Source organism: Echeneis naucrates, chromosome 7 (assembly GCF_900963305.1).
Source record: "Echeneis naucrates chromosome 7, fEcheNa1.1, whole genome shotgun sequence".
NCBI classification, from domain to species: domain Eukaryota; kingdom Metazoa; phylum Chordata; class Actinopteri; order Carangiformes; family Echeneidae; genus Echeneis; species Echeneis naucrates.
The window spans coordinates 6,952,545-6,976,259 of NC_042517.1; the positions used below are offsets into that span (position 1 = coordinate 6,952,545).

Consider the following 23,715-nt stretch of genomic DNA (forward strand, 5'->3'; position numbering starts at 1 on the left):
AAAATAACTGTATTAAATGTTGTTTTTCACCAAATGTTAATGGCACATTATTCCAACTAAAACCACCATTTGTTGTTTTACATTTAAATGAATTATTTACACATTCACTTGTTTTTTTAGTGTAATTCTAATGCAGGTTAAATGTTCAGCTTCACTAATTCATACTGTAACAATTTTCTTTCAAACTTGGTTTAACAACATTCACTGTTGTCATATCTGAGAGCAAATATGTATTTTATGTATTATAAATATTTCCCCATTTTGATAGCAATTTTTTTTTCCCCCATTACTTACTTGAATTCCATTTTGCCATCTTTTCTTGCAGGTCCTCGGTATACTGAGTCTAGTTGGAGACCAGACCCTATTTGTCACAGAGAAAGGGAGGCTGGTTGGAGTCATCACATGGCTGGAGGTAATGGGTCTTTTGTATGTCTTCTGCATGCTCACACTTGGCAACGCTCACTAGTCTAATCTGTTCCCGTTACCTTTGTGACGCTTGCTGCTTCATTTTGTTGTATTCTTCCATTGGCACATGTCTCATCCACACACATTTTGCAAACAAAACCACGAACCCTGTATGGATTAGTTAATTTATGAAGGTGGGGGGAGGCATATTGGACACGAATTAATTAAAAATATATTTCTCTCTCCTGCCTCCTTTTCTCTACTTTGTCCTCCAGATGAAGAAAATCCTAGAGGACCTGGCCAAAGAAATCTAAGCGTGATGCACAGGAAATAAGCACATCCTTTGTTCTTTTGTTATGCATGCAATCGCCAGAATCCATCTCTGTCTAATTAGCTTATAACACAAGCCTCTAATAATATCAAATCAATTTGCACAACGGCTCCTGTAATAACCATTTATCAGAGCCCATTGTATTGCCTTTTTTGTACATTGTAATTAGTAAGGTCACGTCCGCTGAGCAAAGGAGATACAGCACTGTCTCGTTCAGTGAACTGCACGTTATTTACACAGGACAGTGTGATAAGCCTTAAAAATCTCGTAACTAAAACGGAAAACTTGAGGGCCATTTTTAAAACTTAGACATTTTTGTCTAATGGCACAATTAAAAGTATATAAAATGAATCATTAGTAATTACTGAGTGTTTTGACAGCTGTGTTTTGTTAGCAGAGAAAAACTGAGGCTCTGGAGATAATAGAACGTTTTCTATTTGATCTTAATGTTTATTCGTGAAGGAAATCTGAGATAGTGATGTCTTCAAGAAGGGTAATTCACAATGGGCACAAAATACTGGCTGTTCAGTTTTAATTTTAAATTATAGCTAAAAAATTTGTTTTGAACATAGACAATAAATGATAAAAAAAAAAAGTGAACATAAAACTCATCCCCTGTGCAGCTGTCATGAAGACACAAATTAGTTATGGAGACTAAAGACGTTTCTTGTATCACGCTGTAAAAATTGTTATTTCTGTAAAGTTTCACTCTTTAACATGACAATCTGTGGGAACCAACTCACTTTTGGAGAAAACCTTAAAGCATAATTTGAAAATCTGCAGGTTTTGGCGCTTCTAGGTTCACCACAAACATTAAGGCTTGTCATTTTGAGCCTAATTACAACAAGGGTTTTACATGTATAACTGCCTCAGAGAGCTATGTGTCGTGTGTCACAGGTCCTGTTCTTCCTCCAGCTTCTCCCCATATCGTTGAACTGGCCAAATCAGCAGCTTTAATTGCAATGAATTCTATAATAGTAGGCTTGAGATTGACTTTTTAGCTTCCAAGGAGACACAAGTCTCACTTGTCACTCCACATTCCTAAAATCAACACAAAGACTGTGCCAACTCTTATTCGCGTCATGGCGTTTCTCTACAAAATTGCAACTGCCCCCGACTGACATTGAGTCTGAAATCCATTCAGTTTATTCCTACATACTATTGAATGTTAATGCTGAATTTGATCAGGTTGCCTCAAGCCTTTTCCTGAGATATCATGCTCTTTAGAATGAAGAGGAGTAATGCATGTGGACAACTCAACAACATTATCATAAACTGCACTGAGGCATTGAAACAACATTGTGCAGTCAGAATACTATGCATAAAGGCTGAGGAGATTAAGCATAACACAGCATCAAGTGTGAATTTTCTCAAAGGCATCACAAGAGTTGCCTTGGTAACAAGGTTACAATGCAATTTGAGCCAAGGTAAATGGTTAATCATTAATAAATCACATACCCAAATTTAATAAGAGCAGCCTTTGTTGTTAGATAATCCTGCCAAAGCAAAACAGATGGAGGGAACATCTGAACAACAAATGCACATTAAATTAAAGATTCAAGATTTCTTTGTTTAATAGGTTATACATTGAAGATTAATGTTCACCGTCTTCCACTGTGTTTGTTACTTACTGGAAACATTTTAAAAGCTCTTCTCTTCATATTTTGATCATTATTTCTAGCAGTTATGAAACCATTGTCAGGCCCAGTCAGCAGTGTTGTCTGTTGTCTGTTGTCAGGTTTTAGTTGGGGTTTTGACCTGCCTGGTCATTTCCTGTTTTATGAAGTCCATATCTCACCCTGTCTGTGTGATGGTGTCCCTGCTTTCTGTACACCTGAGCTAAAAGGAAAATATGACAGGTTACATTAGTACTTTGAGTCTCTAATCATTGCTCACTCTAGAACACACAGGTGTGCTGACATGCCTGCAGTTCTACACACGTACTATGTGCATGCCAACACATTCTGAATCCCCCTCTCGCTCATCTTTTCCCTGCACCGCTCCCCTGCATTTGTCATTCTCAAACAAGAGTGTAAATATTAGTGAATCACAGTTGGGACTCAGATAATTGCATGAACACTTTCTTTATAACAAACTCAGAAAAGAAATCATTTTTCATTTCTTTGGAAATATCTTCTCTGTGATCTCTGTTCGTTAACCAAATTCATCTGTTCAGGTTAATGTGAAAGAAAATGGAATCAAAACAGAACTAGGTCACATTATACAGTCGATATATTAAAATTGCTGTTTAATGACAAGATATTTGCACCAGTAAACCAGCTTGGAACAGTGGAACTATGCACAATCACAGAAGAATATGTCTCAACTCAGTCTTTCAAGAGTCTTTGTACCTGAATACCAGGCTCTTAAACACTTCCGAGCCCATTTTGAAAATTTCTCAAGATCAGATGTGTCAGTCACTGCTGGTGGTTGCCGCTCAAGTCCTCTTCGTGAGGCTTATTTTGGAGATTGCCATCAAGATATGTGGCTCTTTTTCTGGTTAAGCCTAGTTGTAGAAAACATCATCCTCGGATAGCGAGCTGCTATCTACGTGTCGGACAGCAGCCCCTGCAGACACGGTGCTTCTGTACCGCTGAGCGGTTGATGTGGAGGAAATTGAGTCAGCCTGTGGTACAGGGACCAGGCTCGCCACCTTGTTGTTGCCGTACGTCTGGGCATGGATGCTGTACAGGTGCTGGGGAATGCCGACACTTCCACCATTGAGCAGGAACTGAGACAAGAAGTGGCTCGGTGTGGCTACGGAGAAATAATAATGCAATATCAGCTTCCTCAAATTGTAGAAAAGGGTTTGATTCGCACAAAGTGAAGACGCCTGCAGCCTTTTAGGCTCATATTGATGTATTGCATATACCTCAAATGCACTCAGAGATTGGCTCCTGTACATGCTTAAAATAAAGAATACGGAACAGAACTGTAGTGGCTCATACTGTTATATTTATACTAGTGAAAATATTACCCAACACACTGCCATATTAGTGAACTCAGTAGCATGTTAGCATTAACACAATAGACTATATTAGCATTTAGAATTTTAGCACCATTAGAATCAATGGCAAACTCACACACTCACACAAAGTGGTTGCAAATGAAAAGTTAACAGTTAACAACATCAAAGGTAAGGATAGGCTATGCCATGCACACACAGTGTAAAGTTGGCTTTGACTGCAGGTGGATGCTCAGCATTCCCCATGACAACCATTGTTGGACCACCACCCCTGCAGCCATGTCAGTATAATGGCTATGACAGAGGCCGAATGTTTGGTGAGGTCAATAACTTTCTACACACCTTTGGTCAAAATAAAAAGCAAATAAATAAATACATTTTTACCAGTGGCTTCTTAATTATTGGGGGTATGATCTGCTCTAAAAAGTAAGAACACTTTGAGAAATTGCATTTGCATTAGGTTGAGAATCCCAAATGAACTCTGTAATCTGTTTTGATTTGCCAATTTAGCAGTGGAATAATAAATATATTTTTAGATAACAAGCTCCAGTAGCACAAACAAAATCTTTTTATATGCCGACCTTGTGAGCTGGTGGAGGGCTGCTCTAAGTTATCGTTCATTGACCACACATCCATGGCCGCCTCCGCCAGGGCGAACTGCTCTGCCACTCCTGTGAAACAAACAACACACAAGCACATTTTATGGTGCTTTTCTTGGAAGTTGACCCCCCCTTGCTGCTGTTCCCCATGTCTACCACCATCACAAACAAAAAGGAGATCAAATAAGACCACTACATTTGAGTTGCTGTCGTGGAAAGTATTAAGGGCTATTGATTTTTGTAGGCGCTCCCTCAATACCAGCCAATTGAATAAAGATAATGCCCAGAGGGTTTTGAGCGTTAGTTCATCTCTACTAATCCGTGTGCCTGTCTCACCTGCAGCAAAGCGGGCCTCCTTGATCTCATCCGTCATTTGGGAGTAAAATTGTTCATCTTCTTGCAGCTCAGCTCCCATCCCCGCCCAGCCTCCTTTACCGCAGGCCCCACTCCAGCCGCCACCAGCCTCGCTGCCTCCACCCCAACCCTTCCACTCAATCAAGTGAGCAACTCGTCCCTGGGCCATAGCTGTCGGCTTGGTGATATGCTCCTTTATCGTGGCTACCAGACCTAAGAGAAGGATTGACAAAGTGGATTAGATAAGGGACTAAACAGGTGGGGATATACAGTGAGCATAGTGGCATAGGAAAGAAGAAGAAACTTTCAGGAAAAGAAAAGGTGATAGGCAGTATGAAGTGGTGTAGAGTGGAAGGTGACACACTAAGCCATGAAATGGTTTATATCTTTAGCATAATTTAAAGTATTTTAACTTGATTTGCTTAACCTGAACAACAAAAAGAAACATTTCTGCTGCTGCCTGCAGATACTGCTTTACTGAAAACAAATTTGAAATTAGTCTAAATTCACCCAAGCAGATTTTGAAGAGAATTTGATATTTTCTTCTTTTTTTTCTACTTTATTGCTGACAGCATACTTATTGCTAAACCTGAGAGGACAGGAAATTTGATTCATGGGAGTAGATAGTGTCAGGTTTTAGCAGAGAACAGGCTGGAACCCAAATGCAGAAGACAGACAAGTCAGGCAGGTTTAAAGGGGGTTTTATTAGCAACCAGGAGGTGAATAGGGTAAGTGGATCCAGGAGGTCCAGGAAGCGGGGCAGGCAGTGGAAGGACTAGTGGGGCACTGTGCTGGCAAGGTCAGGAAACCGGGGAGTGATGGTCTAGAAGGCACATCCAAAACAGCGAGAAAGGGTCCACAGGAATAGAGAGGGAGCTGGTGTGGGTGGGCAAGAGCTGGCTAAGGCTGAGCGATAGGTGACAAAATCCTGGACAAAGGGAGAACAAGGCAAATACAGGCACAAAGAAACCAAACCGAGAAGTAGAACCGAGTAGAGCTAAAGTTGGCCAAAAGTTATACCAAATGTGGCAGAAACAACAATCTGGAGACAATGGTGAGGAGGCCATGGGTTCTTGTACTGCTGGGTGGATGAAAAGCAGATGTGCTGATGCACTGGTTGGAAAGTGGTAATTGGCAACAGCAGCTGAAGATGTGCAGATTGGACCACCCACACCCAAGAAACGGGCACGGCAGACAGAGCGAAGACAGAGGAACCACAAGGGAGGGACAGCACAGGGAAAACACGAGGAGCCCACAAACAGGAGGCGATGGCCATGATGGATAATCTCCTGGATACTTTTAGCATTTGAAATTTTAAGATCAAATGTTTTTATGTGTGTTTGTATTTAACAACACGATGCCCACATTATTTCTGCATGTACCTGAGGTCGTGGTATCCACAACCCCATCATGATGCAAACATTTAAATAGTCTAGAGCATGACAATACCTACACGTCTTGTTCTACATTGGTGCTCCAAAACCATTCTTGTCTACCTACTTTCAAAATACTGGATATACTAAACATTTGATTAGACTTATAGGAGTACTCACTCACTTTCTAAAGCTTATCTGTCAGGGTCGGAGGCGGTGCTGCAACATTCCAGGCGAGGGCTTCTTATTGGGGGCAGCCCATGGCCCGCAGGCTACCAGACTCCACCTTTCCCCTGCTTTGTTCCAATCAGGATGACTTCAAAGGCTGTCAGGGAGTGAGAATCCCATTGCGATTCCCAATTCTAGCTGCTGCCAGCAAATGATGAGGTCCTACGACACACATATGCGTGTCCTGGCGGTATCTCATTAGCCTAGTGCAATGGCAATAAGATGGTGGTAATGACGATATGCAGATCTGTTTTTTCAGCTGATTTCAACATAGTCCTTCTCCATCAATAAGGTAATTAACATTCAAAATTGCTATGGTCCTGAATCTTTTGGGATGGGGACTACCACTGCCCCTTTGCTACTCAGATGGGATGGTCGTCTTGAGCTAGGAAATTCTCATGACAGTCCAAAAGAGCATCAGCACTCTTGAACAGTTCTCATACAACATTTAGGGTATTCTGTTTGGTCCTAGTGCTGATACATAGTTTGATACTGATACTGAGTGGTGATGCATCTACAAGGGCTGATGGTGCTGGGGCCTTAAACATGCTGGGCCACAGAGCCCATTCCTCAAAGGGTTTTTGTGTTGAGTGCGCTTATGTTCCTCGCGCTCTTCTTTTGAGGCTTGCAGTACTCCTGTTTCTTCAAGAAGCCCAAGTGCATACTGGAACAGTTTCCTGAAAAACCTTGCTCTCTCCTTTTCTTTTCTTTTCTTTCTTCGCAGGATGCACTCTTCCCTCTGTAGGTTGACAGGCATTTCTCTAATCTCATCCCAGAGGACTTTCAGTCCCTCTTTTCCAGACTTGTCCACTTTCCTGCACTGCAGTCTTCATTCAGGATTTACCCAAACAGGTTCAGCTTGGCTTTGGACTAGAGGATAGTCCGCCTCTTCCCATGCAGTCTATCCTGCTGCCACCTGACTTTCCTGGTAGTCCTTCAGTCTTCACATTCTCTACAGATGCATTAATTTGTACAAGTAGCTATGTTAAATGGTCACTTTAGCCTATTTAGTGATATTAGCATACAGCTACTGTATGTAGTTATGTGCTGCCTCATTATAGCATTGCTAGCGTTTACTTGTTTACACTGTAAAACATTCCCAGGATTTCACATTCTTTAACTGTAATATTTCACAATAAATTACTGTATTATCACACATCACTCATCTGCAAAATTCACATCATAAAACTTTCATTTAAATTCTATTGCGACATCAATGCAGACACAGTCAATTGCTGTGGAAAAATTGCATTTGTAAATATTTTGTCATATAGTTTAATGCTGTATTCAAACCATAGTCTGTGATGAGGCATAAGATTACTGCATTGTGTGATCCGGTGCAAATCTTGAGGGGATAGGACAGATCGGACCCACACCAAGCAGGTCAGTCTGCAAATAGCTAACAGGTGCCAACTTTTGCAACAACTACGACACATTTGTCGAATTTGTATTTATCTAACAGTTGAAAACTGTGCCCCCCCCCATGAGTTCATGTGTTTTTTGCCTGATTCAGGTTACAGACAGCTGGATGTTGTAGCTCAGAGCAGTTTAGTTCCTCGGCTTTGTGGAAATAATGTCAATAAATAACGGAGACTTAATTTAATATTTTTTTCCCCCATGTAATAGTCATGACTCTGCAGATTGTGGTGATGTTGTAACGTTGAAGTGAAACGGAGTTTTCCCATTTTGTCACTCAGAATATGTGTCGCACTTTGTTTGCGTCACTTGTTGCCGACCGGCTATTGGGGGCCATGGATGCTGGCTCCAAAAAGGCGGCTGTTTTATTCCATAAATGCAGCGAACTACAGTCCTTATATTCATAGCACCAATAGGTGGGCTTTTTTTTGGTGGGAATCGCGGCCAAATGGCTCTGTTAATGCTGAATGAAAATTTCCACTAGCCCGATGTTCCCTGCTAACATTTAGCACCGCTGTCACCCATCCACCTGCCTAAACAACAGGGTTGGATAAACACTGCAATATTAAGTCTGTGTAAAACTCAAGAGTTAAGTTAAGTGCATCGTTTTGGTGCACATTATGTCTTATAACGTCATACACTAACATTTGTGTGTGTGAGAGACGTTCAAAGACGCTCTGAGTTTCGGAGCCCTTTATGACGTATTTATGACGCTACAGTCGCATCTTGCATGTTTATTCCCTTCACCGATCATCACACGGTTTATTCAGCACAGACTACTACTGAAGAAACTAAAGTCAAGACGACTGCGAGAGACCAACTTCTGGACACAGCACGCTACCGACGGACATCTTTAATCGAAAGTAAGTATTAAGATTAGAGCTCCGAAGTAAACATACAACGAAGTGTTATTTATATATAATCATTTCTGTGTGCCGTGAAGTTAACCCATCACATTTTACTGAGTTGGTGCAAACTGCTGTCCCCAAATTTAAAAAAACAATTAAAAAAAAAAAAAAAAGTATGTCAAGCTTAAGATCCTACTTTTTTTTATTGAAAGGCAAAATAATATTTGAGATAGTTAATTACTTTTGTCATTAACGTTTTAAAGGGTGGATTTTAAATAGTCTTTCTGAGACTTTGTGAAAGTCAAGCTCTTACACGCCTTATGTGTCCATTGTTAGAAATTTGGCATTAGACACTTAAAAAGCGTATAAATATGACGACTCCCTGTGTCTCTTTTGTGTTTCAGCCATGCCACGAAGGACCCTTCGAATCCTAACTACAACATCCTACGCCATGAAAGATCCGTCAGTTACCTACAAGGACTGTGTGTACAGGTAAATTGGAGTGCTTCATGTGCAGTGCTCTCAACATATTCACCGCTTCTTTCTCATACATTTTGAAAACTCTCTTCTAAATTTTATTTCATTCAGGATTTCCACCAAGAATAATGGTCATCACCTCTCTCAGCCTGACAAAGAAAGACTGCCTGCAAAAAGCTTTGTGCGCTTTATACTCCCTCCAACAGTTTTGGACTTTTTGGAGATAACTGTGTTATTAAACAGATTAAATATTCATATTATGTGAAATTGTGAAACAACCATGACTTGTTTATCTAACACTTAATCTCCCTGCACTCATCAGGACTATCATTCTGGAGTCGCATGTGGAACAGCAACTTTCCGGATGCAGGACCCTCATTACCTCCTGGCTCACTTTTTCACAAGACTACTATATGACCCTCGACTTGAAACCTACTTTAATTCTTATGCACCTACAAATACAATCATGTGTCCAAAGATATATCCTCTAGAGGTTTAATGTCCAATTCACATCTTCTTACAGGAACAAACTGAATATTGCAGAGACATGGAGAAGCAAGTGAAAGAGCTGCAGGACGAGCTGCTCAGGTTGCAGAAGGAGATCGACCGATTTCTTCCAGCTGCAGACATCTTACCCAATTTTGCTCTAAAGTCACAAGGTGAAACATCTAAATCCTATTCCTTTCCTTCATCTGCCTAGTATTAATATACACAATGTTTTTGGTTTTTTTTATATATATATATCTCTGCAAGATTTCTGACTTTTTTATGCGTCTGTGTGTGTGTGCATGCGTGCGTGTATTGATGTCTGCAGGAGCAAATATACTAGTCCATCTGTCATCAGAGACACACCAGATAAAAAGCAAATCCATTACAATTTTTGGAATACCTGTAAGGTCGCAACCCTTTCAACCAGGGACTGTTATTCAGGTGTGAACAACACACAAAACAGACTACTATGCATTAGATTTATATGAGGTTATTGCCTCTTGCCTGTTTTTTTCCTGTGCATGCTGCACACTGTTTCTCTCCTTAGGGAAACTCGCCTCTGCTTCCTGGTTCCTGCTGGCCATTTTCAGGTGGACAGGGACATTTGGTGATCTCCCTTTCCCACCAGATCACCATCAGCCATGTCACTCTGGGTCGTATTTCAAAGGACATATCCCCATCTGGCAACATCACCAGAGCTTTTAGAGCTTTTAGAATTTATTTATCAGTGTTACCACTTCTTTTCATTAATCGTCAGTTACATAGAAAACAACAAGGTTTTCAACTGGATGTACTCCTCTTGATTTCTAAAAGGCAATGAAGGATTTGGGCGACGAGGGAACCCAACTAGGAGCTTTTCTTTATGACCACGAGGGAGACGCTGTACAGACTTTCAAAATACCTGTGAGTATTTCCCCATGCCAGCGAAATTCACCCACAAACTATTACGAGGTTTACAGTATAGACTTATTAACCATATCCCTGATTACTCAGTCCACCTTTATCCCAAATAACATCTCTGCTTTCAGGACAACAAACAAGGCTCGTTCAAATATGTGAGGCTGCAGGTGGAGAGCAACTGGGGCAATCCTGAGTACACCTGTCTGTACAGCTTCAGGGTCCATGGAAAACTGGCAGATAACTAAAGGATATCAAACTTTTACACTTGCATCACAGACAGGAAGGTAAGTGAAGGTGTGTCCTGTGAAGGTGAATCAGTTCATAATTATAATTATTAATTATATAATAGTATGTGTTGTTGAATTTGGAATCATGAAAAATTAGCTGTTGGGTGGAGGGCTGGCAGAGAACAGGGTGGATGGGTGGGATTGGGGGGAGGCATGGTGAACCTCGGTAACCTCGGTAATACACCATACCTCCTCCCAATGAAGCTCCTCTCTACCAGGTGACACTGCGGTGCAGACGTGCACATCTGTCAGAGAAAGGAGCTGTTTGCTGGTATTTTCTGTCATTTAAAATTTTACAAAAGAACTTTTGGACTGAATCACCTTCACTGCACACGGGCAGCATGGTAGTGGCGTGGTTAGCACTGTCACTGCACAGAGAAAGGCTTTTTCCTCTGTGTAAAGTCTGCATGTTCTCTCCCTGTCTGTGCAGGTTTACTCGGGGTGCTCCGGTTTCCTCCCAAAACTTTATTTGTCGCTGCTTGTTACACCTTTTATTTCAATTCCTTAAGTGCAAATAACTCGTTTGTATAATAAACCATATTTCAAAGCAATGGTAACCTCTGATACATGCAGCACTTCATAAACACAGTTTATATATATCATCTCTAAGAAAAAAGTCACTAAATTACTACAACATAAACAGCACACAGTATATACTGTGGTTATTCCAAATGACGCATGTGAATTGATTTCAGATGCCTTTTGCTGAATTCGTCCAGGTCACCAGCGACCGATTCTTGTGGTTTACAAGTAACTTTTGCATTACAATTTTTTGATGTGCCAGTATTTTTTTACGTATATTTTTTCCCTTTAATAGAACTTTAAATTCAGCAGTATTCACTTTTTTATGCTAAAAACAGAATATCTAATATTACATGTTTGCTCAGAGTTCTCAGCCAGACTTGACTTGTTCACCTCACATTTCTTCTGCTTTCTCAGATAAGGGTTTGGTATAGCCAGCTTGGTAGCAAATTAGCCCTTTGCCTGGTGCACACCCTCATGTTCATGGGACTTGCTATTCTACTCTACGCTGCCATTGTTTGTTGGCACTTTTGTATAAAATCAATAAGAAAATATGTGCCTGTTTACCAGTACTATGGCAACAGGTGAAGGCTGTCGATATCGTGATTGCTACCTTTGTGTTTGGAAAAGTCAGGAACAACAATAGCCTGTAAAATTCAGTTGTCATGTTAAATTCTGGGTGCAGCTGTTAATTTACACAGAATATGGCATAAATGTTCTGTGTAGCATATCTTATACCTGTAGTTTCTCAAATCATAACTGATTCAATTAAATTGGGCTTTTTTTTATTTTTAAATTCAGTGCATAGCCTTTATAAAATAAAACACAGATAGAAGTGACTGGGCAAATTCTCTTAAATAATCTTATGCCACAAATTCAACAGCAGAGTGGCTCAGCAATGACTCCTAAAACACAGTGATATTCATAACATTCATAACACAGAGAATCACTTGGCTGTCCTTGCCACCACTATTTTTCATCACAGCAGACAAGGGTAGAGAGGTCTTTGGAAAAGAAGAGTTGAAGTGGATGCGAAAGTGAGAGTGAACGCAAACCTAGGTCATAATGTAGAACAGGAAAATGAAATGACGTAAAAAGTAAAGGTTGACAAGGCAAAGGTGGAAAGGAGAGTGAGGAAGAAACACTACAGTAAGAAATTATCTGGAAGACAAGAGGGACTAAAAATGTCAAGACCAGGAAGTGAGGAGGACAAAGCAGCAAGCATAAAGATGAGACAAACAAGGAACAGAAGGAAGGAATGAAATGAATGCAGGTGAAGAGAACCAAGGAGCTTGGCAGGCTGGGCTTATTTAAACAGCAAAACCTGATGAATTCAGCAGACTGTGTTTTGTTATGAACTGTAACACCTACCGCTGTTTCACACTGTGACAAGTCTGTCTTGCGACTGTTTCTTGCGGCTTGTTAGCAGTGAGGAGGCTGTGTTGCATCCACCTAGGTTATGTGAACACAGCTGGAAAATTCCATTTGTTTTTCAAATGTGGGTATTTTGGGTTTACTATCCACACGGTGGTGAGAAAAGGAGCAAATCCCATCAGGTTCGTATAACATCCCACATGATTATATGTTCAGTGTTACGGAGTGCAGTGGGCCGCAGCTTAAGTGTGGATTCTCTGTTGGTTTGTAGGCATTGTGCTGCTAACAAACACCATTTAAGGCCTTGTCAGCACCAGAGAAGGCTAAAGCACACAATGTTTGGAACATTTTGTATATGAAAATGTCACATTTACACAGCGTGTGTGAACAGTGTCACGGGTGTGCACAGAAAGATGGCAGCATGCAGCTCCAAATGTGTATCTGTGTACTAGTCAGGATTTTTCCCCCCATCCGACACGTTTAAGTCAAATATTACCACCACTGTGCAGCTCTGTGTTTGTTCACTATTAAATCCTTCAATAACTCAACTATATTCAACATACATTTAATAAAATCCACGACATCCATTTTACCTAGCAGTTTGCTCGCTGAATGGGTCTCTGTGTGTGTACACATGATGACATGGCTCCTTGCCACTGCACGCCTCTGTTCTTTCAGTCCCAACAGGCAGGTAAACACTCTCATCTACTGCTCATCTATTGTCGTTTATCTGTCACATTGATCACAGTTTATAGCAGTTTAGCATGCAAATATTTGCTAATGAACACTCAACACAATGTAAGAAGCAAAGTAAACATAAGGCTGAGGGGAATTTCATTATTTTGGCACGCTTTACTATTCAAGCAAAGTACGAGGCAAACTCATTTTGACTTGTTGATAGCACTACGTGAACTCGCCAAGGTTGTTACAAGTTACTCCGAGGGTGCATGATTAAGTAATTTCTGTATTTTTCATTTCTCTAATGATGATATTTACTTGGCACCTTCATGATCCCCATGAACGTTTCCAGGATATTTGCATACACATCCACATTTAGTACACGTTCACACTTTTAAACACACACAAACACATTTGGATAATGACGATTGCAACCTCCTTCAAGTATGTTTTGTCCCAACGCTAGGCTGCAACAATAACAAAACTGTCATTACCCAAATTGTGTTGTGTGTGGCACATTTGTGAAATCTACCAAACATTTCAGACACTTTATAACTGACCAACTCTACAACATTTTTCTTCACCACTGTCACTGTAAATGTCAAAAAACATTTTCATTCTTCTTCTTTTTTTTTTTTTTTTAACTGGAACAATTTGCCAGTTTGAAAGCAGGCCAGCCTCTCAGTCCTCTTCCTGATGTCTAACATATTGATGAGGTTTTCATGGCCTTCATGATTATTCTGTCAGAGTAATAAAGGACCTTTCACTGCATGACACATAAACTCGGATAATTAACCTCCTGCAGACAGAGGGAAGCAGTCTAGATGAGGCAGACCGACACAGAAAAGAGAAGAGAGGATGAAAAAAGTGGGACGCACCAATGTGAAAAGGAGAAAGCCAAAGAAAATCACAGGAGAAAGTAATGCCTGTGTACTTGTAGCTGATAGCTCATTTCTGTTTCTGTGCTACAGCAAATGTGGCAGAAGGAAAAATGTAGATTACTTTTCTAGCCTCCTGTGGTTACAAATTCAAATTCCCAGCTAGCTTTTATCCCCGTCTGAGGTTTGATCCATAATGAAACATGAAATGAACTAAATGTGTGTGTGTGTCCAGTCTCACCTATCAAGGAGGAGGTGGCCAGCTCACCAATGTCGTAGCGGCTGGTTTTATCTGGCACATTGCCATTGGAGGGATTCTGGCCATCCTGCATAAGCAGATGAACAAGGAGTTGGAGAGTATATCACTGATATACAGATAAAACCTTTGTTTGTTGCTTTGTTTCAGCTCACTGACACTGCAATTATGCTACTTTGTATGGTTTTGGGGTCATAAAGAGATTCTCCAATCTGGGAGAAGAGCAGATGTGAACCGTAGACATCACCAGAAAGCACAAGTTTTAGTGCACACAGATAAACACATGTGAACATTTGCATATAGTCTCTTGGCAATCACCTCTGATGTGTTATACTGCAAATAACTCACATTTCCCACTTTGCTTCTAAGGGGAGTGGTGATAAGGAGTGTAACAAGCAGCATGAGCTGGGTTAAAAGGAAGATATTTTCAACTCCAACCAATATGTTTTTTATACTCAAACAGCTGCAGTCAATATAGAAGAAGAAACTGGACTTCAAATAGCTAATTCAGGTTGGTTCTTGGCTCATAGTGTGGGCCTGACTGACAGAAGCCTTCAAGCTAGATAAACATGCAAGTGGAATGAGATTACTAGTAAATACAAGGCAAGGCATTCAATCAGATAGAGACCATTCCACATAAAGATCTACAGAAAATATAATTCTGCCTGAAAATCAACCTGCAAAGTGGGCAAACCAAGTGTCCTCTTGGTCAAACTGGTGCAATTTCTGTTTGCCTGTTGCTCTTCTGCCAATTGGTTTTTCAGATGTGGTCACTGAAAAACCGAGGGCATGTTTTGAAATTTTGGTCTTTGTGCAAACAAGGAGTTCAAAAATAAAACGACCCCAAAGCACATCATGATATTATCACTCTTTCGTCATCAAATTAAAAGGATATGAAATTGTTGAGTTTAAATTTGTAGGAAAATAAAAGTGGTCCAACGTTAGTAAATGTAATAACTTTGAAATTAATTTCAGAATTCAGTGGCTGTAATATCATTGCTTTTGCTCATGCTCAATTAACTTGCAATTCTAGCCACAGGAAGCTACACATCAACCTGTCGAATGGAAAACAGTAAAGTTTTGTATTAAAGTTTGGCTTTTCTGTATTTCAATCGGCATTCATCATGCTTCACTCTGTATTTCATTTTAAAATTCGTTATGTGGGAAAAAAGAACCTAGTACATTACTTATTTTCATTTTAAGGGAATCACAATAAAAAGGACAGTGTGAAGGAGAGTGATATTAGCCATAAAACTGATCTTATCCTGCTAGGTTATAAACATATCATGCACACACAATTAGTTAAATCATACGGAATCACAGCCATGCTGTTAAAAGGAAAAACTGCGCAAGCAAACACCTCCCCCGACAAAAATTGAAAATCACACATTATCACACCTTGTTACAGGTACTATTAAGGCAATATTATATCTGGGGACGGTTATGGTTGTCACTAACCTTGGCAGTGGATGGCTGACCCTCCTCAGTCTGGTCCTGCAGTACAGTCATGGGAAAGTGAAGTTCTGTTGGAAAATCACCCACAAAGCAGACACTGCTGTTAGATGCATGCTTTATTTCGTATGAGTCTCTCTTACGTGAATTAGTATGTTTGTGTTTTTCTAACAAGGGGCATGATCTTTAAAGCCAAAGCCAAGTTCTCTCTAATGATCAGAGGTCAAGTGAGGCTCTTAAATTATTGATATAAGTGGCAAAGAGTGAGAGAGCCTCGAATCCTCATGTAACCAGAGAGGCTTAGCGTACTTAGCTCTGCTCTGAACCTACATGCTGCGATTTTTGCTTTATAATTGATGGTGATGAGGTTCATATGCATGACAAGAAGAATTGTGTGTGTGATGGAGCATTCATGTAATTGCAAGGATCGCACACAAATACAAACACACTTGGGTTATCCCCAGAGAGGTGCCATCAAGACAATCGGCTGTCATTGTGGAAACACGACAGCAACGGGAGGGAAGTGATCCCCTTCCATTTACTTAATATTTGTGTCTGGCTCATTAAGTAAGCCTCTGAACATGTGGGCTTAAATCCCACCTTGACTTTAACCCAACACTCACACACACACACACACACACACACACACACCCTTTTCTTGTCTGAATTCCCTCTTTACTCCCAACTCGAGAGTGTTGCTGTCACTCTGTATTCAACAACTTGTTAAAAGGGGGCGTTCCTGAACAAAACCTGACTTTGTCTGAATAAATAATCTCACACTGTATTACACAGTCAGTGTGAAAATCCTGAGTGAGTGTTTGTTGTTTTGACGTATCACAGGAAGCAGGCAGACCATAAATCTGTCATTTTATTTTATTAGATTCTTTGTTTTGGCAGCAAAAATTAGAAACTGCTGCTGAGGCAATACTATTTTATCCAGACAGCTATAAACCTGTGACCGAGAACAAATATGAGGGAAGAAATTGCAACCCATCACGTCTTCAAGTCACGATGAGTTGGAGATGAGCTTCTGATGGAGCTATCAGGTCCTAAAGCCGCTCAAGTCCTCCACTGATCCACACAATCCCCCTCATCAACCTCCCACCCCTGGTCCAGTTTGAGGGGCATTCTTCACAGAGTCCCTCAAATATACTTTTTGGAATGAATGCTTTCACCCCGGGGTGAAAATGTGACTCAGATGATTTTACCCTCCATCTCTACTCTCAGCAGCTCAGAGATATCACTCATTCTGTCTGCATTCATCTACAAAATGAAATGTTCAAGCATTCACTGTGATTTTCAAGACTCATACACAAACCTATACTCCAAAAACACAGTTTAACTTTACAAAACATTTCTACTCCTGACTTGGATACAGAAAACATTGCCTGCAGGTTGATCCAACCCTCGAAGAGACGCACAGACTCGGACGCACAATTAGGTGCACTCAGACACTGACCTTTGTGACCTTTGCAGAGGCAGGCACCCATGGTCTCAGGATGGCCAGGCGGTTATCTGTTCACCATGGTGACTTGAGGATGAGGAGGATAAGCGGTGGGAAGTCGAAATTAAGAAAGTGGGGGAAAAGGAAGAGCAGAGGCTGCAGTTGTGGCAGAAGTGTCAGTCAGCAGAGGAGCAGGGAGGAGTGAGGAACTAAGGGAGGTGGGGGGGAGTAGGTGTGAATGGCAGATGAGCTTTAAGCTGGATGCACTGCTTGACTTCTCTGTATAGAAGGAGAGAGGGACACAGAAAGTGTTGGGAGCAGGGACATTGAGAGAGAGAGAGAGAGAGAGAGAGAGAGAGAGAGAGAGAGAGAGAATAGGGAGACAGCATGAATGCCTGCTTGCAGATGATTTTGTGTCCCCTCCCCTTTATTTCTTCTATTCTCCTCCCACTCTGTCCCTCCTCTACTGTGCATCACTGTCTATTTGCCTTCCACTGACCCCACTTACCAACCTACCTATGCATAAACTTAAACGCAGTCACACTTATGTTTGCATCATTAGGTGCCTTCTCTGACCTTGTCACATCCACACACACACATGCACAAGCTCACACACTTGCAAGGAACTAATCGGACACAGAATTCTCTGTGTCTGATCATTTTGTCCTTGTTGTTCCTGTTTTACTCAGATTCCTCCTAGTATCAGTACCGGGATAATATAACCGGGACATTGCTGACATCACCAGAGTCAACAGTGCCCTCAGCCTCCATCGTGGGGAAAAATCCTGTTGCCATGGCTACCAAGCCACTCTGCTTTTGGATCCCTTTTTGCTCAAGTAATCGGCCAAAGAAAGAAGTCAAAAAAATTTCGTTTGGATGTTGGGTGATGGTGCTGATAAAGTTAGAAAAACACTTAATGCTAAAGTGAACACTAAAAAAATCCCCCATCAATCAGGAGGAGCTGCGTTATGTGATGATCAGGGTCCATAATGCTGTTCCCAAAACCTTAGCTTAACGTAAATAGAATGAAGACAATGCAATTAAAGTAGTTTATTGTTTTTCATTTCAGAGTGTGTGAAAAAAATATGACATTCCGCACTTAAGTGTGAATGTTATGTGGAAATAAGGTGTGTATATGAAAGGCTTTTCATCCTGGTAGCATATTCGCAAATACATTCACACAGCACGGGACAGCTCAAGCCACCAGTAATGAGCCAGAATTCAATATCTTCCTCAAATACACAGGAGGAGCAAAGGATCAAATATCTGAGCAAAGGATTAAAACCTCCTGCAGTGAAGCATGATATCTGGTGCAAAGCTACAGATTTTCTTTTTTCTAGTTCCAATGGGATCGTATTAGATAAAATACAAATGAGTAAATATGTTTGAGGCACAAGAAAAAAGGAATATGAAAGGCATATCAGCATTCAACAACTTGCCGGGCTGTGTCCCATGTATCCCATTGAACCCCATGCAAGTACCCTGAGAAACTCTAGACAGGCCCCAAAACTTCAACAGCGCCTTTTGAAACTCCATCATGAATTTCTGAAACTTCCTCAAAAACCCTCAAGCACACTAAAGAAATTCTACTGTGCTGTCAAGAAAAAGGATCCCCCGTAGACCCCTCAAGCTCCCTAAAGGAGCCGTTGAAAAATTGAAAAAGATTTTTGCTAACTTTGGAAGACCACAAGTAACTCTGGATCCTTTTTTTTTAGGATGTTTGGAACACCCTTGGGGTCAACTAAAAGATGCTGAGTGACCCTTGTGCCAGAGCCTGGGGAACCTGAAACCTTCCAGAAACTCATTGCAAACCTCAAAGGACATTTTTACTGCACGGGGCAGTGCTGAAACCTCTGTGGCTTTACTAATGATGTCTGGAACCTTTTCGAAGACTCTCAGTACCATGAGGAAATGCAAGACTTGACAGAGGACCAGGCAGGATTAGGAGTAGCCTGACCTCTTGTGGTGAAACAATAAAAGTGCAGAAATCCTGTTACTGTGTGTACTTGTGGTCATGACCTTTCTGCATGTGTTCTAATTCAGATGCTTCCACGGAGGGTCTGTAATGTTTGAGAGAAAGTGTGTTTCATCAGCATTTCCTTCTCTCACCTGAAAAGTCCGTTTGCTGGCTTTTTGGTGTTCACATCTCAGCATGTCTCAACCCCACGCCTGAGTGAACCTGATCGCTCCTGTGTGCAGTTTTTAGTCCGTTTAGATCTTCCACCAAACAAAGCGGCTCTTGAATTTGCTCAAATGAAAATGTGGTTTTTTCCCAGCAGTTGTGGAGAGCTCAAAGAGAATGACACGTGCCTTACATCCACATCTACACACACACACACGCACGCACACACACATATATACACACGGGGTAATATTTCTTATTGAGCAGCCACAGTCATTTCTGTGGTCCCTTTAGGCAGAGAGGGAATGGATATCTTTCAGTACCGGATGATTTTTAAATACAGCCAATTATGTACACATTACACACATCAAACGGGGTTTTTATTAGATTCTGTCACATTATGATGGACTACAAGTATGATTCTCTAATTGCAAATCACAAATGATTGAGCCTCCAAGAAAATTTCACTCGGCTTTATTGCAGTCTGTGTTCATGCGGGAACTTCCCGCTCTAATATGAGTGAAAAAATAATGATTTAAAAAAAATAAAATTCTTGGAGGCATAGTTTAGACTTTCATTAAGTTCACGATGACAGACCACCATGCTTTTTTATAGACCCACCCTGCTTCACATGAACGGCCATCCACTTCTCGCACTTAGAGCTTCCAGTAAAGTCCAATGTTAAAACATTTACGCGAAAACTCAAAATGGTTTGGATGCTCTAGTTGTGTTTGAGGTTGTAGAAACACATGCAATAATAAAATTGGCCATGATGAGGCTCTGATGAGGGCTTGTTTGGCATATGCAATAACTCATGATAAGAAGAGAGAATTTTGATTTAATGTTGCCCTTGGAGAGCTGCAATTCTGGTTTGTATTCAACGTGGCTACTTCAGTGTGGGAGAAAGTACTATTTGTGATGCTGTAATTTCAACGTTCAGCGTAGAGACTGGAATTTATCTGCACTTTTTATATATATTTATAATTATATTTAATATATATCAATCAGATTTTTATCTAAATTTGGTTGGTTAATTAAAATGTTGAATGCAGACTCCAAACTGGACCAGCTGGTATACCAATATTCCCCAGGTATTTTAACTAGATTAGACATTCGGATCATATGACTCGCAGAACCTGATGGGACAACAGTTGGAATAACTCCAGCCCTTTTTTTGCAGCTGGCCTTCTGGCATTTCATAACAGAAAGAAAAACGGCCGTGATTGATGACATTAAAAACGACCACATTCCATTTGTGTGAGCTTCGCTTCCTTGCCATGGTTTACTGCTTCCCTTTGATGGAACTGAGTCATCTTTAATGAAATGGATTTCATCTCTGCTTATCTTGCTGTGACAAGCCCACATATTTGCTGTCAAAAAAAAAAAGAAAAAAAAAAAAAAAGAACACAAATTCTTTCATACACAATCCAGTTTAATCTTTTAATTGGATTTGAATTTGTCAAAATTTTACCAAGATAAATTGATGTAATCACAGTTTTCAAGGATGGATAAAATTCAAAATTAGATTTTAATTCTTTGATTAAGATTTAGATTATTATTATTTATATTGGCTTCTAAGCCTCAGAGCCTATCAATCACACAAATGTGTTTTAAAGTTATTTACTGACTAAGCTTTGCTCAGGCATCTCAATTGTTTTAGTGCTTTCAACCACTATTAAACTGTACTTCATCATAACATTTTTGGGCCAAGAGGGGGCAGTAAAAACAATAATTGACAGCAATTGAATTTCTAAAACTTTTAAGTTTTAATGGTAGGATGAGGTTTTTTTGAGCTTTCCGCTGACAACAATAGCCCAGCTTGGGTAAAAAATTATGCTACAAGATCCTTCACAGTGTAGAAAAGAAAATTCTCACTGCTTTCAAGAAAATAGTTCAACTCTAAGAGAAATATCCTGATTTGCGTTTCTTTCAAAGACAAGGAAGTTGATAGGTTGATATCAACTTCCTTGTAGGAGGAGGTTGGTAGGTAGGAATTTAGTTTAGCTTTGCATTAAGACAGGCAGCAATTACTTCTTGACTAAGTTTATCCTTCTGCTCAGTTCTGTGTCTCTGCCTACGCTGCTGGTTGCTCCTTAAGGTCACTGACTTAAATCTGGCAGCCTCACAGTCACTTGGTCTTGGGATTGGACTAGCTTTCGTTTATACATTGCAATGTTATCATTTGAGGATTAAAATAAGGATTGAATTGTAGATAGTTGAGCTTTAGACATGTGTAGAGTCCCGAGTGCCAACCCTGTTCTTAGCCAATAAATATTGGTGTGTTGCCAAGTCTCTCAACCCATTTTTTTTTACCAAATGGTGGTTGAAACTGTATTTCCCAAAAGGTTGAAGGGCGTCTCTTCAATTGAGGTGGGATAAAAGTTCTCAATTTCCTCATGTTTCATTCATTGTTTGCTTTCTCTGATCAACATTTTCCACTTTCTGAGCTCTCAGCGCACACGAGTAAAAGCACACACAATTATTAAAAGCTGAAAGTGTTGGCAGGAGCTCTATTTTGGACCTTAATGTGCTCGTCATGATCTTATCTTCAACATGCAGGGCTTGGTATGTCTTTCACTGTTTATGTATTTTGGAATCATTACAAGATCTACAGTTCGCTCTTAAATGTCATTCATAAGTCAGCAGAGAAAACCTGCATAGAGCTGCTTGTTCTTCGCTGGCTCTCCCTTTTGCTTTTTTTTGCAGAATCCAAAGACGCACATGCCAAGCACAACATGAAGACTGCTGGGAAACACCAAAAACAGTGGAGGACAGTTTGTTGCCCAACATCACTAACCATGTGAGACTTTTAAAGAGAGTGTGAGGGACTTTCTGTGGCTTGTCTGCACATGTGCAGTTTTGCTACCATTTTTATCAATACATTATATATGTTGTATCTCATGGCTTCATTCTATCAGAACTCCCACCATGCAAGGCACAACAAAACCATAATATTAGCTCTATAGTCACATGATAGACCAGGCATGTTGGAAACCGCTGTCTGCAGATTGACCACTCTTCCCTCCCTTTCCTGCCACTTCTCATTTCTTCTTTTTGCATTTTGCCACAGAGACACCAAAATAGCACCTTTGAGTTCTGAGGAAAACATATTTTGATCACACCACCCTACATGGTTGCTTCATCTGCAAAAAAAAAAAAAAAAAGATGTGAAAATGGGAAAGACTTATACTGGCTAATGGCCCTCGTTACTTGGCCTGCTGCAAAGTTGGCAAGGTCTCTGAAGGCTACACCAACAGGAAATTGTTTTAATCCAGAGCTTGGCTGAAGTAATTCACTCCTCTCTCTTTTTTTTAAAGCTTTGCCAGAGTTTTCAGCAGACCACCTTGACCGTCCTGGAAGAGAAGAAGAGGAGGGGGAGGCTTCAGGGTCTGACTGAAACCTCTCCATGTGCTCCCTAATTGGTTTAATGAGGGTAATTATTTGCTGGGGTGCATGTTGTGCAGGGGACGATTAATGGCCTCTAAAACATTTGCAGACAGGCGGAAATGAAGAGGGGGGGGGGGGGGGGGGGGGGGACAAAGAATTGCTCTATAGAAAAAAAGAGCCATAAGGTTACAGAGATAGACACATCCTGCTGGGTGAGAGAAACAGAATAATGACACAGCGCTTTAGTCTGTTTTTTTCCTCCCATTGTTGGTGTTACATTAATTTCTGGGACTTGGTTGCGCTTTTGAAGAAAATAAAAAAAATCAGGTGTATGGCACACACACATAAATGCTCATATATGCACAACTGCTCCAAAAAGTATTTTTACATCTTTCATTTTCAAATACTTATCCGTCCAGGTGCTGGAGCCAATCCCAGCTGGCATCTCAGGCGAGGGTGGAGTACACCCTGAACCTTGGTCAACACAAAGAAATATACGCAGACAAACACTAAATAACTCATTCGTAACTGTTACTGTGAACTGTGAGGAACAATGAATAATTGTTCACTGAGTTAACCTCAATCTAGGGCTGGAAGTAATCATTTTTAAACACTTTGATTATTGAATATTCTGCTAATTATTTTTCACTAGTTAATCATCATTCATCCATTCATTCATTCATTCATCTTTTACCACTTATCCGTTTCCGGGTCGCAAGATGTGCTGGAGCCAATCCCAGCTCACTCTGGGTGAGGGCGGGGTCACCCTGGACAGGTCAGCAGTCCATCACAGGGCCAACACACAGAGACAGACAGAGACCAACAACCACTCACACTCACACTCAGACCTACGGACAGTTTAGAGTCACCAGTTAACCCAAACATGATGTGTTTGGACGGAGGGAGGAAACCGGAGTACCTGGAGGAAAC

At 40.7% G+C, this 23,715-nt stretch overlaps 2 protein-coding genes and 1 long non-coding RNA gene across 4 annotated transcripts in view; 2 read left to right on the forward strand and 1 right to left on the reverse strand.

Moving 5' to 3' along the window:
• The window catches only part of clcnk (chloride channel K), a 17,820-nt gene extending 14,159 nt beyond the window's left edge, over positions 1-3,661 (forward strand). The window contains exons 18-19 of one of the 2 annotated variants that reach the window (XM_029506978.1): positions 326-412; positions 681-3,661. In XM_029506978.1, the coding sequence (XP_029362838.1) occupies positions 326-412; positions 681-719 (126 nt within the window). In that variant the 3' untranslated portion in view covers positions 720-3,661. Of the gene's footprint in view, positions 1-325; positions 413-680 lie in introns of those variants that run through there. The other variant, XR_003840935.1, reaches the window with a different exon arrangement.
• On the reverse strand, positions 3,243-15,889 carry fam131c (family with sequence similarity 131 member C). The gene is made up of 5 exons (XM_029507489.1): positions 15,839-15,889; positions 14,366-14,450; positions 4,637-4,867; positions 4,283-4,372; positions 3,243-3,493 (listed from the first exon to the last, which is right to left on the reverse strand). The coding sequence occupies exons 1-5, from the start codon at positions 15,887-15,889 to the stop codon at positions 3,243-3,245; spliced, it is 708 nt and encodes a 235-aa protein (XP_029363349.1).
• Positions 8,330-9,645, forward strand: LOC115046537 (uncharacterized). The gene is made up of 3 exons (XR_003840936.1): positions 8,330-8,534; positions 8,924-9,011; positions 9,108-9,645. It is a non-coding gene; the product is annotated as an uncharacterized LOC115046537 (long non-coding RNA).
• Positions 15,890-23,715: the final 7,826 nt, after the last annotated feature.